Genomic DNA, 19183 nt, shown 5'->3' with positions numbered 1-19183 from the left:
AGTGGCAGGAAAGAAAATTGTCCTTTTCATCAGTCTTATTTATCACCAATAAATTAAATTTAAGTTCAATAAATTAAATTTATGAGGATTTAAAAATATCTATTAATCATAAGAGGAGAAAATATTTGTTCATACGATCTGGATTAGCTGCTATGAATTAGAATGGAGGATGTAGTTTTTTCATTGTGCAATTATAGTGCTCCTCAGTGAAAAATATTTTGATGTGCATCACTTTTTTTCCTTCTCCTTTCTCATTTCAAAATCCAATAAAAATATCCATTAATGCAATATTATCACTGAGACGTTAGAGGGTTGAAAGAGAAAACTTTATGGTTCCCAGAGCAACTATAATATAGTCATCCATCAACAGATATAATAATGCAAAAATTTAATATCATATATAGTAATTCAAAATGTAAGGAGCTTGGGGAGTCCTTAATTTCCAGATTTCTGAGAATATGAAGCCTCGGCTATAATGTTGCATTAATGTGGTCTTTTGCATTGAATCAACGTCAGTAGAGATACCAGAAGTTTATTCCGTAAAAAAAAATACTACAATAAAACCTGATTAATTTTTAGTTTATACTCCACTAATTTAGACTGTATGATCACTCAGAGGTAGGAAGCTAAGATTTATCTTCGCTAAGCCAAGCTTTTCCTTATAAATGGTGCTGATCAATTTTGCATATAAGGTGGTAGGAAAGAATCCTCAGACAACTTTAGAAAACAATCTGTTTGAAAGAATACATTAGCATGAAATAATTCATATGCAAATGAGAAGTCATTTTTATTTGTGCTGTAAAGCAGATCCTCTCAGGATTTGCTTAGGCATCAGTTAGCCAAGGTCTAGTTACAGAAAGTTTAAAACTGTTCTTTGAAACTATCTAGAAAGTCAAATCATTCAGCAAATTCAGGTTGTTTTCGTTTCAATCTGTGAAACTTTAGTGAATATGATTTCATTATATAAAAAATTTTTCACCTTTTTGGTCCAATGGAAATAAGATAAATAAACCAAGTAGTTTATTTTTAACTTCAGATAGTCTCTGATAAGCACGCATTTTTTTTCTGGATGAAAATAAGGCACAGGGCACTTTAAAAGATATATGTAACTCTGAAATTATTCTTTCAAAGCTCTGGAAAAAATTTTAATATGGCCCTGGAGTTAAGCTGACTCATGAGAAAAGGAGGACTATGGAATTCTAGATGATTCCACCGTGTGGATCTGTTAAGCCTAGAGCCATTAGAGAGCTATAGAAACATATGATCACTTCTATAGGTCTACATACAGACAGAGGGAAGCAGTCCCTGGGGGTGAAGAGAAAACTCTTGATTATTTTCCTGTAACACTGCACTTCTTAGGCCGAATCTCAGAGACACAAGTAATTTACCTATAAGGTAAACAACTATTTGAACTAACATGATAAGCATCTTTGTGAACTGGTCAAGGGAATCACAGCCCTTAAAAAAATCATGGACTTAAGGTCTATCCTGAGATTTGGGAGAATTTCAAGGCCCATTACGGCTCATGAAATTGTCAGTCTTTCAAACTCGATCGTCTCCTCTTCATGGACCTGGGATGTCTTAAAATGAAAATTGGTATCGGTCTTACCAATTTTTACATTTCACAAATTTGTTTTCAGTCTTCATGGAAAGAAGAAACAAAGACCACCCCTGACCCATTATCCCCTTCCCCGTGATTATCCTTCCTGCAAGCACAGCCTACATGTGGGCTCAACATGGCGCTGAAGCTTTCAGTCAAGTACCTCTTTTGATGGGACCCTGGAGCCTTTCCTCTTGTTCCACCACGTCTCCAGCATGGCTATAAAGCAGGAGAGGACGATCCCCGCAGCCAGGATACAAAAAACCCCTGCAAAGCTCTTTATGTCCAGGGCACCTCCTTTCTGCTTTGTGTCCACTGAGGAGTACAGGTCACACTGGCCATTCTTGGGCCACCATTTGTGCTTCAGGATGTCCATGTCGCCATTCTGCTGAAGCTCCAGGATCCTTGGGGTAAAGCACACAATCATGTGTTATTACACACATACGTATTGCCTCAGTCCACAACATATCCATTAATAACCCTGTCTCTAAAGGATGCTGGATGTCAAGGGGAAATGAATATATAGATTAGCCTGCAGGTGGAATGAGAGGACACACAAAACATTACTGCAGTGATTCTTTAGACGGACTTGTGCCATGATGCCGTCCTCCCTCCTTTCTTACATCCCTCCCTCCCTGCTTCCCTTTTTTCTTCCCCCACCTCTTCTATTTTTTTTTTTGTTTGTTTGTTTCATTCTATAATCCTAAATATCACCCTCAACCCCGGTTTCTTGCAATGTGTTTTTACAATTACATTTCAGAGGCGCTGTTTTTATGTGGTTTCAAGCTGCTGCAGTTCTGTGTTCCTTCCCTACATGCAGAACGACGCTCTGGATCTTAATGCTTTTATGAAGAACGTTTTGCTGCTTAGAGCGAGATGCTGACATAATGTCGCCCAGCATATGCTACCCACAAAGAAATTCAATTAAAAAGACTTTTATTATTTAACACAGTGTGGAAGAAAGCCTTGAGACAAGTTTGAAGTTGATAAAATACATCATTTTGGGTTTTGCACACAACTGATCTAGTTTCCTTTTAATGCCAAAGGGGAAATAATCTTACCTTGGAGAACAAGAAGAAAAGTTGACCAGAGGCTTTCAGAAGTGGTCACATTCAAATAAGAAATACACTTCTTTTATTCACTCCCAGAGTCTGGGGGTAACTGCAAAGACTGCAGCTTTTAAAACGTATGATTTTCATAGAGGTTTTATTCTCAATTCCAAACAAGCACTCTTTGGGCTCTACCTAAGACCTGCCTGGCTCTGGGCCTCCTCCAGCTGAGCCCCTTCTCACAGAGCGAGAATGGTCAGGGCCAAGGTCATGAGTCTGTCCAGAGTGTGCACCACCCCCACGGTTCCCTAGGATTTCCTGCCCAGACAGCTCAGAGTGCCTGCCCATCCAGGACTCGTAAAAGCCTATTCCTGTGTGTGATTCCCGAGAGCAGGTCTCACAGCCATGGGCGCACACAGGTCTCCAGGGTGGGGTTTGGGGGCTGTGGACAACTTGACATGCAAGCTCAGGTGCACACACCTCTGTGTGCAAGACCCTCACTGTGTGGACAGAGCCGGAGGTGGAAGGCTGACGCCCAGTGCCACCGGGTCAGCGCAGAACTCCTAGCTGGTCACCAGTTAGAGACTCAGCCCTGGCTCCCTCGGGGTCATGAAGGTATACTTGTCAAGATAAGAGGATAGAACATATTTTACCTAACAATGTTTAGCTTGATTTATAAGTTTTACACAGTTACACTTAGGATATGTGGACCCATATTTGCACTCTTGCCCCGGCTCTTGGATTTTTTAGGGAGAGACTGCTTAAAACTTTACAGAGGAGAACTAAGCCTATCTGGAAGGAGTAAATAACTCACTTTCAGTGATGTATTTACCTTTTTTACCTGTTTCATGTCATCCACGTGTCTATGAGTTCAATGATAATCAACATTCAACCACAGTTAAACAAGAGTAACACTAGCCCTAGGGGCTGTGATGGGGAGTTAGTCTTTAATTTTAACTTTTATTTGATATTGGAGCATAGTTGATTTACAATGTTGTGTTAGTTTCAGGTGCACAGCAAAGTGATTCAGTTATACATATGCATGGATCTATTCTTTTTCAAATTTTTTTCCTATTTTGGTTATTACAGAGTACTGAGCAGAGTTCCCTGTGCTATACAGTAGGTCCTTGTTCGTTAACTGTTTTAAATATAGCAGTGTGTACAGGTCAACCCCAAACTCCCAATCTATCCCCCCCGCCCCTTTCCCCCGCTAACCATAAGTTCGTTCTCTAAGTCTGTGAGTTGTTTCTGTTTTGTAAATAAGTTCCTTTGTATCATTTTGTTTGTTTTTTTAGATTCCGCATATGAGAGAGATCGTGATATTTGTCTTTCTCTTTCTGACACGTCCCTGTCATCTACCTTTGGGCATTGCCGCAGCCTCACCCCTAGCGCCCCCTGCTGGCATTCCAGGACCAACAGGGCACTGGAGCCTCCATCGCAACTTGGACGTCTTTCTCATGAAACTGATTGGTCTAAAGTTCTGTTGCTTCAGTGTGTTGTTCAAAAAGGGCAATACATTTGATTAACTGACTTTACTAAAATGATTGTGAATATTAACAGATTACATTTCACCCTTATTCCAGCCCTATCCAGATAAAGTCATTTGCATTTCCAGAAGTGTGTTCCAAGGGACACTAGTACAGAGGGCTTCTGCAAAAAAAAGGGTCCTGTGGTCATCAACTTTGAGAAACACCTTCTTGGAAATTTACAAAAAAAAGGCAGCCTATTAAAGGCTTTGAGAAGACCTGTGGAAAAGAAAATTTGTATGATTGTTTGATTCAGCATTTCCCAAATTAGTCTTTCATTCCCCTTTCCTTGTTTTTCTCCCCAAATAATATATGTTAATAACCCGTGGAGCTAAAATTTTGAGGAATACACTTGAGAACTAGCAAGGAATACACTTGCTCCTTGAGCCAAAAGGAGCAACTCCTTGTGGGCATGTGTGGCACCATCACACACATATGTAATCACAGCATCAAAGTCGCTTGCTTGGCTTATCCATGAATGCCATTCAGATAACATTAGGAAACCAACCCTGTAGGTAATTGCCTACCTAAAGATCTAGCTAGTCAGGACACCACTGAATATCTTGAAAGAAAAAATATAGTCATCCCTAAAAGAAAGAATTCTTCTTAAATTTGAATTTATAGGTACATGTAAAAATAAAAGGAGACTATAGCAGCATCTTCTAAATGAGAATATATCTGGGCACAAAATGAGCTCCCAAATTTCCCTGTCCTCCTATTCCTGCCACACTATATTGGTCACTGCCTGTGGAAGTGGAAGAGTTTTTCTTCATTGCACTCATCATTTATTACTATCTGTGGTTACTTGATTAATGTCTGTTTCCCTTTCTAGAATATGTACTCATTATCTTCCATGCTTCCTAACACAGAGGAGCCACATTTTTATTGATTGAATATGCTCAATACAGTTTTTGGTAAATGAACTCCACCCTCAGATTCTACTTTTTTCTTATCATTATGCTATTTTCTTATTTATTGCATTCCCTCCTATTCATCTGTTCATTCAATAAACATCTAAAGAGTGATTTCACGTAAGGCATTTCCTTGGGTACAAAATTTATGTTAAACCACAACTGTACATTCAGCCAGAATGGCCTGGGCAACACTGAAATCATTTCAATACCCTCAATTCACGCTAATTTATTCTTTCGTTAGTTCACATATTCATTCAGGAAACGATTATTGCTTACTCTCTCTTCTCAGTCGTATCTGGTACCACTTACGATGTGTCCTTATTATTTCTACACCTGGAAAATAATTTGGTTTTAAAAATAATCATTGAAGTACACATACTCTGTGTCACCCATTTTGATTCTCATAGGAGTAAAGTGCCTTAAATGGCCAAAGGCCTTAAATGGTAAAGGGCCAAAGAATGTGTGTTTAACTGTAAATTTTTAGGTTCAGCAAGCTGGTGGTAGGAGTTTTTGCGGGGAAAAAGAAAAGAGATTTCTCTATGTGCCTTCAAGTGTCATCACGTCACAAAGATGTCTTTATATGGTCGATCTCATGAAGCACAGGTGATTGACCTCATCTTTGGGGATATATCAATACAAAGAAATTGGGCCATAGGATTCCTCAGTCAAGCTCTGACTGGCCCACAACAAATTCCGGGAACACAGGCTGGCATGGAATACAAGGGTTGGAAGGAAATGAAAGTGTTCTCTAAGCCCAGAGTTCTGTTATAAACTTTCGTCACACAAGCTAATGCTCCCTGGAAATTCCATCAGAAAGGTCTTACTACACCCTCCTTTTTATTATATAAAAAAGCTATTTAAGGTTTAGGTAAAGAAAGTTTAGCAAAATCTAATTCACTGCCTTAAAGAATAATGGGATGAGTCCTTATAATTAATGAGATTCTTTTTTCAAAGGTTCAAAAGCCCTGGCATGTTTAAAAGAGACTTAATTGTACTTGAAGATTTGCCTTTTAATTATAAGCAACACCGGTGTGTGTGTACGTGTGTGTGTGTAACAATGCAAAAAGCTAGTTGCAAAATTCTTAACGTGTACAAAGAAAAATTTTAGTCCCATGGAATGATTGTTTTTGTTATATGTGAAATTTCCACAAGATGGCAGTCTTTGCTCATAGAGAGCAAAGTGTTACGGTTAACCTGTGGGTTTGAAACGGGAACGTATACACTTCTTGGTGCCGTAAACACTTTAACTATTAGAAACAAAGTTGGATGTTAGACTGTGATGAACAACTGAAAGTGTAAAACCTCTTTTTGGAGTGTAGTCAGAAAAATTCCTATCATTTTACCCCAGAGTGATTATACGCTTACGGTGGAGAGTTATTACGGCGAGAATTAATGAGGCCATAAACAAAAGCATCTTGTTCATTGCTTGGCACTTAGTAGGCTACCAAAACTCAAAAGCTAGAATTATTGTTGTCAGCATGTGTGACAACCATTCTGTCTCTGGACCTGTTCTGGGTACATACTTCTTAATGGAGAATTCTATTCCCAGATGAGTCAGGGAATGATTCACGATTCACTGACAAAACACTGCATTTCCTCCTTTTGTCCAGAAGTTTTAAAACATTTGTAATCGCATTGAACAGCAAAATCTAGAAGTCCATAAAAACCTAGCTTCAATTTGAAAATGGCTAATAGATCAATCCTGCCTGCATTAAATTCTTTATTGATAGAAAGGAGCAAATTTCAGGGGAAAGGAGCATGGAGGCAAAGGATCCTTCCTTCCTATTCAAATAAAAATATTCAACAGGTTTGAGGGGTTCATCTTGAAAAGCTTTTTACTTACTTTGACGATAAAGCCTCATTTATGTGTTAGAATTACATTAATTATTGATCACTTACCATCCTTAATCACTACTCTAGAATCTGATTTTCAAATTAATTTATTTATGAAAAAACAGGTTGCTGAAAGATGGATGCAAATTTCTAATCCCACATAGATAACTTTGATTTTGCCTTTGAATTAGCAGTCTATAGGGTCCTTTTTAATTTTGTTAATTTTCTTACACTTAAATTCCTGCTGAGCTTTAAAAAAAGATACTGGTTAGAGGCCAGCTGACTTTTTAGTTGCTTCTGCTGGGAAAGAATTTAGGGGTAATCAGAAATTAAAAAAAAAATAAGGGCAGGGGTCCCTTATTTTAGGCCATGTATGTAGGGATTCCTGTGATTCTTTTGCAATTGGAATTCCCCCTCATGTTCACAGAAGCACAAACTACTAGAATAAAAAGACTGAAGACATCATTTATTCTCTCTACTTCCCTCCACTCAATCTATGGATGAGGAAACTGAATCAGAGAGAACAATAATTCCCCCAAATCATCACATTCGACACAAAAAATAATTTACGTATCACGCTAAGGTGATCAGAGGCTCTCTGCAGCCAGGGGTGAAATGCCAGGGCTCCAGCCACTGCGGGCCCTGCCTTGGCTGTTCTGAGGGCTGAAGGGATCAATATTTTAGCAATATTCTAGTACATCATCTAAGACACAACTGCTGGGAAGCACTGCTGTAGAGATTAAATGACTCTCTTAGTGACTGATACAGAGTAAATAGCTGAGTTGGGGCTGGAACTCAGGTCTGTGCCCCGATACTTTTCCCTCTGTTACTCTACACAGCCTCTAATATGTAACTCTTTGGAGAAGACCTATCTCTTTTCGTTTCAGAGATTTGTGAGACTCTGAGTAAAATTGTCATCAGTATGTTTCCCCCAACCACATGATATAATTGTAGTGTGATTGCCAATTTATTCATACTACAGTTTGGGTGTACAAAGAAAATGTAGCTCTTCTCTAGAATGTAACTGATTTTCCTCAGGAGGAATGGGCCTGCTGAGCAGTGGGGACCAAACTAAAATTAGCTCTACGATTTAAAATTTAATCTGCTCTAATAATTTAACATGTCTCTAGCTTTAGCTCAATTTACTTGAACCAATTACTCCACTTTTTGGATTCCTCCCTGTTTCCCTTGCTCTTTTCCGTGCTGGCGTCAGGATTTACGGAGGACGACATTATGTCGCCTACGTGGGTGTTTGGTGCGGGGAGCTCTGGCCTCTTGCTGGTCCTTGGATCTGCTCTGGCAGGTCTCCTTTGAGGTTGCTTGGGCCTGGGCCCAGCCTTTAGACACTAACTGCTACTAAAGTCGGCAGAGGCATTAAGTCTGCTAAACTTGGCTAATGTCTTTCTCAGCTTCTATAGGGCTTGTGGCCTCCTCCCCGCTGACCTGACCTCTGAGGTGTTGTACACCTTTCTCAGCTTCTACCATTTTCTTCATCCAGCCCCTGACTATTCTGTAGCCCTTTAGACACTACTATAGTGTCACCTTGTCACTCACTGAGGGTCCCAAGGGTGGGCCATGTGCTCTACCTCAGGATTCCTACCACTTGGGAGGAAGGGAGGCCTGGGAATGAAGATTGAAACTTTCTTTGCTTTTTCCTGATGTGCGGCCCTAGCTTCTCAACTATCTGAGGTCTTCTCTGTTGGTGCAAATGCTGGTGGGCCCAGGGAGCTCCCTTCAGAAACTCTAATGGGAAGGGAAGCATCAGGCCTGCTACCCTTGTGGCTTTTAATCTCCCTAACGTCTATCTCTTCTCTTGCCCATGTCCCATCCCTTGCCCTCCACTGGAAACCTCTGGCCAGAAGAGGGGCAGCTTTCCTTCTCTTTCCTGGATATCCTTCTTACACCCCAGGTCTTCAAACTTCTTGGCCTGTCATAGTAAAAGGGAATTTTAGCTACATAATGATAAAAACTCTATAATCTGAGACCTCCAGGCATTTCTTCGGTTTGGAAGTACTGAGGCAACTCAGAGGTAGGGATTGGTGAGGATGAAAATACATTATTTTAACGTCTCAAAAACATTGATGTGCTACATACTTAGGAGTTTTACGTAACCAAATTACAAAGATATTTAGGAGTCTCTTTACTTAATAATGTTAATGATACTTGTCACCGAGAAAGAAATTTGGGAATAACTGAGAAAAAAAGGATTTTTTGACACAGCAAGTGGACCTATTTTGACCTGGAATACCCACATTATTAAATGCACTTGCTGGGTGTTCACAAGATTTTCCTCTCCATGGTCACTGAGGAAGAATTAATAATAGCACGCACAGGATTTTCAGAAAAATGTCGGCTCGAAAGGTCTTTCATTCATTCATCACTTCTTTCATTTTGGTCTTGGAAAATTTAGGTAAACTTAAGACTGAAGCAAAACCATTTCTCAAAGATTCAGATTTAGCATTTGATTAAGTGGTGACCCTCTGATTGGCATGCCTGTTACCACTACTTCAACCTCAGGGTTGTAAAAACAAATTCTATCGACTTCTTGTGAACCAGGCATTAGTTGTTTTTTTTTTTTCCTTGAGTAAAATCTCTAAATGATCAGTTAGGAGTATTAGACACAACAAATGTTCATTGATAACATCTAATACCTCGGTAATACCAAATAGCCCAAAGGAGGCTATTAGAAGCTATTTCTTTTGTTTAGTTTGAACTTTTAACTGGTTCTTCCAGTTACTTGACCCAAATGCCATTTACTTAAATCCAATCCACTGAGATTGCTTAAAATCATATAGGCGAAAAAAAATCATACAGGTGAATATGGCATTTCAAATAAGTTCACAAGTATCCCCTTTTAGAGCAGGGGTCAGAAAACCTCTTCTGTTAGGGGCCAGACAGTCAATGCTTTAGACTTTGAGGGCCACATGGTCTCCGTTGCAGTTACTCAACCCTGCCTTTGTAGTTACAGAAACAGGCCCAAGCCAAGTTTGGTCTGATGGCTCTAGTTGCTGACTACATTAGAAATCCCACAGCAAATAACTCCATGAGGTCGACAAGCTTCCACTTCACTGATGACGATGGCATTCAGAGGGCTTAAGTGACTTGGCCAAAGTCACATCATTAGAAAGCATCAGAGTCTGTTTTAAAAGCAGAGATTTTGACCTTATTCCAGTTCTTTTGGCTATGTATTCACATATTATAATATGTAGTAATGCCTGCTATTAATATGTGTGTGCCTTTAAATGAGTACAGAGTTATCATGTTGATTTTGTATTCGACCATTTTGAGGAAGAATTGGACGTACACACCGTATATCAACAATGAGAGTATAATAATGCAAGTGAATTTTGGATATCCTTGGTTTTCTGATTATCCTAAAACACGCATCTGAACATTTATCCTGAAATTGGGACCACCCATGTTCCAAGAGTGACTGCCTTAATTATTCAAGATCAGGTAGTATTTGTTGTCTGAGGTCTGTATTTGCTGGGTCACTTTCCAGGCAATGGAAGCTTTATTTTGAAATCAAAGGGATACGAACAGATACTATACCACTAAAAGAAATACCAGGGAAGTGACTATGATTTACTAAGAATGGGTAAGACAATTGAATGAGGCAGGAAAGGTGTTGTCTCTTTTAGTCAAAAGATATAAAAATGGTTTTTCATTATGTATGTCTAGAAGTACTGTAAACTAATTAGAAGTTTTTCAGGGTTGGTAAAGAGTTACTATAGATGATTAATGAGAATGACAGCATGAGTGGAAGGGATCTGGGCGGTGAGTTCATATTTAACTCCTGCCTGGTGAGGTGAAATGACCTGCCCACCTCCCCACTACAGGGTCGAATCAACAGGGCTTGATTTAATTACAAGCTCAGTTACTGTTGAAGACTGCCACGTACAGCGACTTGCATAAAAAAGAAGCTTCATGTCTTGCTTCAAGCCTGATATCTCACTTTCTAATTTGAAGAATATAATTTGATAAAATCTTCAATTGGTCAGATCTGGTTTTCTTCTTAAGAAAACAGTGTTCCATGTCCTTATGCAGTAACTAAGGCATTCATTTTTCTGTGTATGGGAAATAAAGTGTAAACTTTATCCAGAAGAACTATTTTCCAAAGGAATAACAATAATAAATGCATGCATAATGTTGCAAAGTTTATAAAGCATTTATCAAAAACATTGCATATCATTTGATTTACTTCTTAAAATAACCTTGTGAGGAAGGAATTATAGTGATTGATTCGATGATTGATTGATCACTGCCCCCGCCCTACTCCTTATGCTTGTCTAAGACTTTAAGAAGGCTGATGTTATTAAGTTCTCATTTTAAAACTGAGGAGATTGAGCCTAAGAGGTGAAGAAAATTTCCCAAGGTCGCAAGGCTGGTAAGAGATCCAGCCAGCTCTCAAACCCAGGTCTTCTGGCTCCTGTACTTTTTTTGAATATGCCGTCAAGATGTCTGGCATCCCTAAAGAAAACCAGTATAATTGGAAGCTGCCTCTTTATTTCCTGGTACTTTATTAGCTCGGGAATTGACTACTCAAGTTCCTTGGATAACATGTATTCCATTGTATCCATTTACAAACATTACACTTGGTGTAACACATCCTGATGTTCCTAGAGAGCCACATGAATATCACATGAGCTCATTAATCTGTCTGCGATTACAGTAAACGTCAGATGAATTCATTATCATGAGGCACTTCGGGGACTTTGCCAATGTTATCAGAACGAGGCAGTGTATTCAAAATAAGTAAGCCCTTACTCAATGTAAGTCAACATGTTGTGAAGTTTCAATTTATGTTATGCAGACTTCCATAGTTATTAGCCCGATGAAAGTTTTCCTTAAACAATAGCCCATAAAGGGTACGATACTTATTGAATAACATGTAACTATTTTGAAAACTGTGCATTATTTAAACTTTAACACAAAATAAGTTTTACGTTCAAATATTGATGAGATTTTTGTTGGTGCTAAAAGTCATCACACTTTATAGATAAGTTACTTGGTTGAAGACGAACCTTAAAGTTGACATGTATGGTGCCCATTCACATTGCTCTCTCTAGGTTACAGTCATCTCCTCCCACCCCAAGTCTCGCACTGCCAAAGGGGGCAAAATCAGCCTTGTTCACAGAGAAGCAATTGCTTGAAAAATCAAATTAGCAACATGACGGATCTCAAGACTTTGGTGACTAGTAAACTTTAATTATTGTATATTTTATGTGTTTATGCTGGCAGTAAAAGTCAAGCACTCATTATAGAAATGGCAGACATGATCTTTCATAAAATGAGTGCTGGGGCAGCAAATGAATAGATAATCAGGATAATGAAAGCAAGCCAGAAAGATGCTGGAGAGCTGAAAAGACCCGACAATGGCTCCCACTGAGATAGAGGGCATAATTGCAACTGGAAAGAGAACACTTTCGGTGATCTTTGAAAATGTCAGCATCATCCTTAAGCTCAGTGTGATATTTAGGTTACAGAGTAAAGGGGAAAAATTCTTTCATTCTGCAGTGAGAAACTGGCAGTGATCATCTCTGCTTACAGTCATTCTTCAGGCAATAAAAAATCTTCTTATGCAGACCTTTCAAATGCCTGTTTATGAAAAAGGGTCATAAAGTCAAACTTATTTTGCTTAGTGTATTGTACACTTTTTATGAATATTTTCATATCTTTGAACCTGACAACTAAACCTTAAAATAAGTGGGGTCTTGATGTGTGCGCTGTGTGTAAATGGGTAAGGATTGTGATTGGTACAGCCTAGTAGAGAGAAGGTTATGGAAAAGAAAACTTTTGAATGAACAAACATTCTCATGAATATGTTCATAAACACTGAACTTTTGATCATTTGAATAACAACTGAAATATATGAAAGGAATTCATTATTCTAAGACCTGTTTTAGTAGTAGGTACTTTAATAACTGGTGAATTCTTTTATGATGCAAATAACATCTTCCAACTTAGAGGTTGTACATTGATATATACTTAAAAAAACCTCAAGGTATATTTGTATTAAAGTTGGTGGATAAATTCAGTGTAGTTAATTAAAATTCTCAGCCATGAGTTAGGTCATTGATAATAGTACGACTTAAAAAAATAATCTTACCATGTTTTACCCATATTTTCATAGATGGAAAGTCTAAAGGATTAAAAAATATTCAGACTTTTTAGGTGTATTTTGTTATATTTAGCATTATTCCAGCTCTGCTGAAAAAGTGTTTTAATTTTTTTAGTAGACAGCATTAAGATAGTCATGTAACATAAAGTTTTCTCAAAGTGACTAGAACCACAGAAAAACAATGAGGCTCTTCATTTAAGGCATTTTAGAAAGTGAGTTCTACTTTCTAACTTCTTTCCATCATGAACCTGAATATGCTGTATTTCTATAAACGGGAAAAAAACCCTGAACCTTTTTCTTGGATGATTATCTGCAATGACACTACCGTGTGATTCCACCGCAGTGTGATTATGTATTCCCAAAGGGCAGCGTGGTGAAAGGCACTGTGAAAAACGGTCACCAGACTTTGGTTTTGGAACGAAGGGCAGTATAGGGCCAACCTTTGGAGTAAGCATTGTCTAGGAGGCCTCATAATGAAACCTGCCTTGTAGGCACCTTGATCTGGAACTTCCAGCTTTCAGAACCACGAGAAATAAGCTTCTGTTGATTAAGCAACCGAGTCTGTGGTATTTTGTTACAGCAGCCCCGGGCAGACTAATACGCATGGATTGTGAAACAAAGCACAGTAGCAAGTGTCATGATTTCAGAGTATGGCTGTCACTTAGGAACAACTTTCCTATTCAGTTGCCTTTCCAATTCTGGAATTTCTCTCCTTTTTCCCTCTGAATGATGTTTGGGATAGAACTGGTCTCAGACTCAGAACCTGCAGAATTTATGCTTCTTCTTCTCCCTATCAATATTTAAGGTGTTTTTAAAACCTTGGATACATAACAAATATCTTCCTTCTTTAAAATATCACTTTATAATTTGCAAAGCATTTCTTTTGTCATTATCTTGTTTTTATTACATAGTCCACAAATGAAAACAAGTAAGCCCTCTCTACTTTATCATTTACTTTATTTAACAAAGTTTTCATTTATAAACTTCCATTAACTCCTGTGATGTGAAATTTCTGTGTTGGGGAATGTTATAGCCATATTAAAAAAAAACCTTTGCAAATAAAAATTAATTGTGTAAACAAGTGTGAGGGCGATATTTAAATTGCTCAAGAAATGAAACTGTTTTCAAGTAATTCACATATGATAATCTGATATGACAAAACTGAGAAACTACTGAAACTGATTACAAATCATTATTCAACACAAGATCTCTAAAACCTTTATTTTGAATGCCAATAGCTAGCTTTACTTTAGTTGGTAGGAGACAATTTTCTTTCAAAGTGTAATATCATCAGATGTGTAGCATTTGTTTTTAGGCTAATGCTAAATACTCACTCTTTGGGCATATGTTAATAAGTAGGAACATACATTTTAAATAGAATACTTGGATTCCTTAAGTAGTTTGAGGAATAAGTCTTATTTGAATAGAAGGACAGCTGTCTTTTTTTTATGAGGCAGCAAACAGAGACACTCGGATATAAATGGTTATTTATAAAAAATTGCATAATATGCTATGTAGCAGTGAGACTCGTGTAATTCCGTGCAGAAAGGATAATTAATGTTTTATTGCTCTATTTCACAATTTAGCTTTCCCACGCCTGGGAGATATGCTGGGAATTAGTCTATTCCATCTTCTTAATGAGACTTATCTATTACCTCAGATAATGTATCTATTTTCTTCAACCAGCAGGACTAAGTGCTTACTGGAGTGAAGTTTTCAGCAGTTATTAGAAAGAAAATTTGCCGATAGATGTAAAGGAAATAGTCTATCTTTCCATGAGTCTAGGTGTCGAGATAAAATGAAATGGCGTGGATATGCTGCTGTTGTGAAAGGGATGTTGACACCCACAGTTTCTGTGCAAGCTCATGAGAGCAGCTTGTTATTTTCCACGATAATAGCAAGAGCTTTATGTGCGGCAATGTTTACTTACTTAATGATATTACGGGAGGCTTCACTAAATCAGGGAAGAGGCTGGATAAAAAGTGAGTGTCATTCAGTCTCGATAACAATTGTCAGAGGGATTGTGTGCTTGCCTCTTCAGGCGGAAACAGGTTTTGTAATACCATATGTGTGTGTGGATGAAATGGAGGCATTTGCAAAGCCTGCTATTTCTTTACTTTACCCCAAACCTGACATAACCCACCTTTCATATCTGTTCCAAATCCAATTAGAAAGGAAACAACCTAGCTAAGTGGGGATCTGAAATATTTCTAAGATCCTTGATGAATGATTGTGGAGTGCAATTTACCCATTTTTGGATAGCCAGTTATATTTTTCAGCAACTAAATTCATCAGAATGTTGGCAAATTGTGAAGAATCTTTACCAATACAACACGCTATGCTGTGTCTATCTGTTTCTAGCTGAGTAAAAAGGATAAAACCCTCTGATAGAGGGATCACTGAGGTAAAACTCAAGCTATACAGATCACTGCAAGTAATGGCATTCCACACACACACTAAATGGGCACACTACCATAGCAACAAGGGTAATGTGAGGAACAGATCCACTCTGTAGCTATTGATACCCTTGTTGGCTTACTTTCTAGGAGAGGCTACACTGTATGAGACTATAGTAAACGTGATTTGAAGTGATTTTTCTGGAGTTGTAATAGAAACAGAGCATTTGTGCACGTAACCAGTTCTCACAGTGAGCATGACCTGCAACACAAATCAGAGGAAATTAAAACATAAGGATTGCTCCTGTTACAATCCTTGTTACATTACAAGGAGTCCTTGTTACATTAGACGCCAAGTTACCTCTCAGTGAGTCTCAATGATGGTCCACAGAGCTCTAGAGATCCTCCAGGATCTTTCACATATAAGAATTTGTCTAAGACGCATGAACAAGATAAGCTGGTATTGGGGCCAACATAGGTAGAGTATGTTAGAGAGACGAGCGAGGAAGTTACCACTTAATGTCACTGATCATTACCTGAGACCACTGGGCAGAGTTCCTAGGTTTCTGAATTTTCTTTTTAACATTTGGATTCCATTTTCTTTCAGCTCTGGGCAAAGGCTGCCTATAAACATGCAGATGGGAAGTGGAGCAAAAAATGTCCAAGGAGATCATATCTAATAATTGATGGCAGGGGCGACAGAGTTCCAGCATCCCTCTGAGATCAATGGTAACTATTCAGTCTCTCCCATCATCTGCTCCTACCCCATGCCAGTCTTATTACTTTCATTTAAGGATGTGATCTATATAAAAAAACTGAGGATACCAATACACTAGGTGTTTTAGTGGGTACAAAATAAGTGGATGATATGAATTCTACCTACAAAACCATTTGCAAATACGGGTGGGTGAAAGTCATAGACGTAATAAATGGTTGGTGATCAAAGAGAAGTTAAAGAATGACAATGAGGTACAGATAAGGGTTTAGGAAATATGAAGGAAGGAAAACAATTCAAGGACTGAGATTTTCTGCAAGGGGAGAGTGTAGTAGTTAAGAGTATGAGTATTAGAGTTAGACAAACTTGGGTGGAATCCTCATTAATTACCTCCTGTGTAGGTACTGGCAAAGTGATTTGACCTCTCTGAGCTTCAGTTTTTCTAATGAAATAATTCCAATCTTAAACTGTATCGTCTATGCAAAGTACTCAGCATGATACCTGACATGTATTAAGTTCTCGATACCAGGTAGCTATCATCATAATTATTATAAAGACTCATGTGGCGCATCCATGATGACATTGTAGAGCCCACGAGCTCTAGGTTTCCACCTTCTTTTTTCAGAACTGAGCACTGACATAGACGAGGGCTAAGTCCAAACCCACAGTGCTGCCCAGAGTCCAATGTTCATTCTGATAGTTTAGCCAAGAAAATACATAGAATGTTAGAGTGTGAAGTATTGAGACTGTGGGTGGGGAAGCAGGCAGCTGTGAAAAGCCTAGGAAGATAAGGAGGTAGTGAGGGTGACCGCGTGAAGCTTTTAGGAGGCCAAGCCCGGGGTCAGGGGCCTTGTGGAGACGGCAGGGACAGCCTCAGTTTCAGTCTCATCATTCACTTTGTTCTGAACCGCGTTTCCACCAACCTCTTGCCAACCTGGGTTTAGTCTGAGGGACAGAACACGATTTGGGGTGAGAACACTTTCATTTCAATAGAACCAGCTGACTCTCTAGGTCTCTTGTCAAGCTGAGACCAAGGAGGCCACCGAAGGCCGTCACCGTACAGCAAATTCACAGCGGCACAGGGAGCCACGTAGTAAATCACTGCCCTTCCCGTGAAGGCTGCCATCAATAATACCACGGGAGCACTTTCCCCAAGAACCAGTAACTGCCTGGAACTGTGGGAGACCCATTACAGCACTGAGAATCTGATGTGGAAAGATGAGAGGAATAAAACAGTTCACTCACGAAGAAGGAAAATACATGAAAAGCGACACTAACATAAGTTTAATTATGATGTCTTATTCTCACCCTTGGGGAGTTCATATATTCAGATGCCAGCCACAGAGCAACAGAGAGCACAATGGGTAGATTTGTTGTTATTTATGAGAATCTGATTCCTAGATATTTCATGAGATCAATTTTTAAATTTTATACTGGCCAGAAGAAACAAGGTTGTCAATTGATACTCAGAATTCACAATACTTGAATCTTGTTGTAATATTAAAGATGTACATTTATTGACAATACCAGTGCATTTTCATTTATATAAACTTTTGGGGACTTGAGAAGAGTGACCTTAGCCCAGGTATAAACTGGACTTGGGAATTCAGTAAGAAATATTGCAGCATAATGGACCCTCGGTTTATTCACCTCTAGTTATCCCTGTAACACACCCCTGTGGTAACTCTTCCAACCTTCTCCACAATTCCCAAACCCTGAACTGCACTTATACCTGTCTCATTCCCAGCGGAGGACCTTATTTCCTACTTTATCGGGAAGATTAAGCCACTGGGTAGAAATGCCCTTATGTCTTTTAAATGACATCACTCCTCCTTCATCCTGACTCTTAGAAAAAGTGTCCTTACTCTTGGTCAAGGTTACTTTTAACCAAAAGGCTTTATCTCCAGCTATTAATATATGTGACTATTCTAGGGATTCCCCACTTGGACGATCATCAAAATCACTTGCATTTCCTTGGCTACAAACCAGAGATTCTGACTTACTCGTTCTGGGTTGGGATCTGGGAATCTATGTTTTTAAACAGCACTTTCCCCAGGAGATTCTGATAATCACACTGGTTTGGAGAAATCACTGAATTATCTATCGCCTGAACTCTCTCTAGAAGTTTGCTTACAATTTTCTGATGACTTTCGTTAAAGTGACTTGTTTTACTTCTTCCAAAGGATTGCAAGGTCCTCAGGTCAGGTGGTGGTGTGTTAGGGATCTTTATGTACTCGGCAGTACTTATCACAGTAGTTTGCACACAGGATGCATCCATCCATATGCCGAAGGAAAGGTAAAATTTAGGAAGGGAAACTATAGAATATGTGCTCACCAGCTGGCTCTAGGCAGTAATAATAACTAATAGTTTCTCACATTTATTGAGCACCTATTTCTTCACTTGCATTGTTCACTTTACAGTGATTCACTTATGTAAGTCTCAAAACCATCCTCTGAGGTTGTTACTGATTTTATACATTTTGTATATTTAGAAACCTAGGAACAGGGAAGTGGAGTAGTTTGTGTAAGGTTATACAGCTTAAAGACTGTTGTTTTGGGGTTTGTTTTATTTTTGGCAGGGGAAGGAGAACATAAAGCCTACACAAAGAGAGCCTTGTAGAGGTTCATTAAAGAACCAAGGGAGTTCCCTGGCGGTCCAGTGGTTAGGACTCAGTGCTTTCACTGCCATGGCCCAGGTTCAATCCCTGGTCGGGGAACCGAGACACGGCAAGCCGCACGGTGCAGCCTAAAACAACAACAAAAGCAAACCATGATTTAGTTCTGTAGAAGGAGGTGTGGTCACTTTGGCAAAAGTGATCAAAGAGAGTGTTATAAAGGAGGTGGCTATTTGAACTGAGGCTGCAAGTTTGAGACAAAGAGAAAGGGCGCACAACATTTCAGGAGAAGGAGAGGCACCCAGGAAGCGTGGTGGTGTTAGGACAGTAGCTTCAGTTTGCCTCTCCGGTCCCTTCATCAGCTGCAGGAGGCTCAGTGCCACTGCCTCTCCCACCTCCTCATGTACTTGATTC

General features: G+C 39.0%; 1 protein-coding gene across 4 annotated transcripts in view; it reads right to left on the bottom strand.

The window, feature by feature from the left end:
• The window catches only part of GRID2 (glutamate ionotropic receptor delta type subunit 2), a 1427475-nt gene that overhangs the window by 35694 nt on the left and 1372598 nt on the right, over nt 1-19183 (bottom strand). For all 4 annotated transcript variants that reach the window (XM_082461676.1, XM_082461678.1, XM_082461677.1 and 1 more), the window contains exon 15: nt 1764-2004. In XM_082461676.1, the coding sequence (XP_082317802.1) occupies nt 1764-2004 (241 nt within the window). The remainder of the gene's footprint in view (nt 1-1763; nt 2005-19183) is intronic.

The sequence above is a fragment of the Balaenoptera physalus genome, assembly GCF_965194825.1.
Source record: "Balaenoptera physalus genome assembly, chromosome: 5".
In the NCBI taxonomy this organism is placed as follows: Eukaryota; Metazoa; Chordata; class Mammalia; order Artiodactyla; family Balaenopteridae; genus Balaenoptera; species Balaenoptera physalus.
The sequence above is the reverse complement of the archived record's forward strand: the minus strand, read 5'-3'. Positions and strand labels throughout refer to the sequence as shown.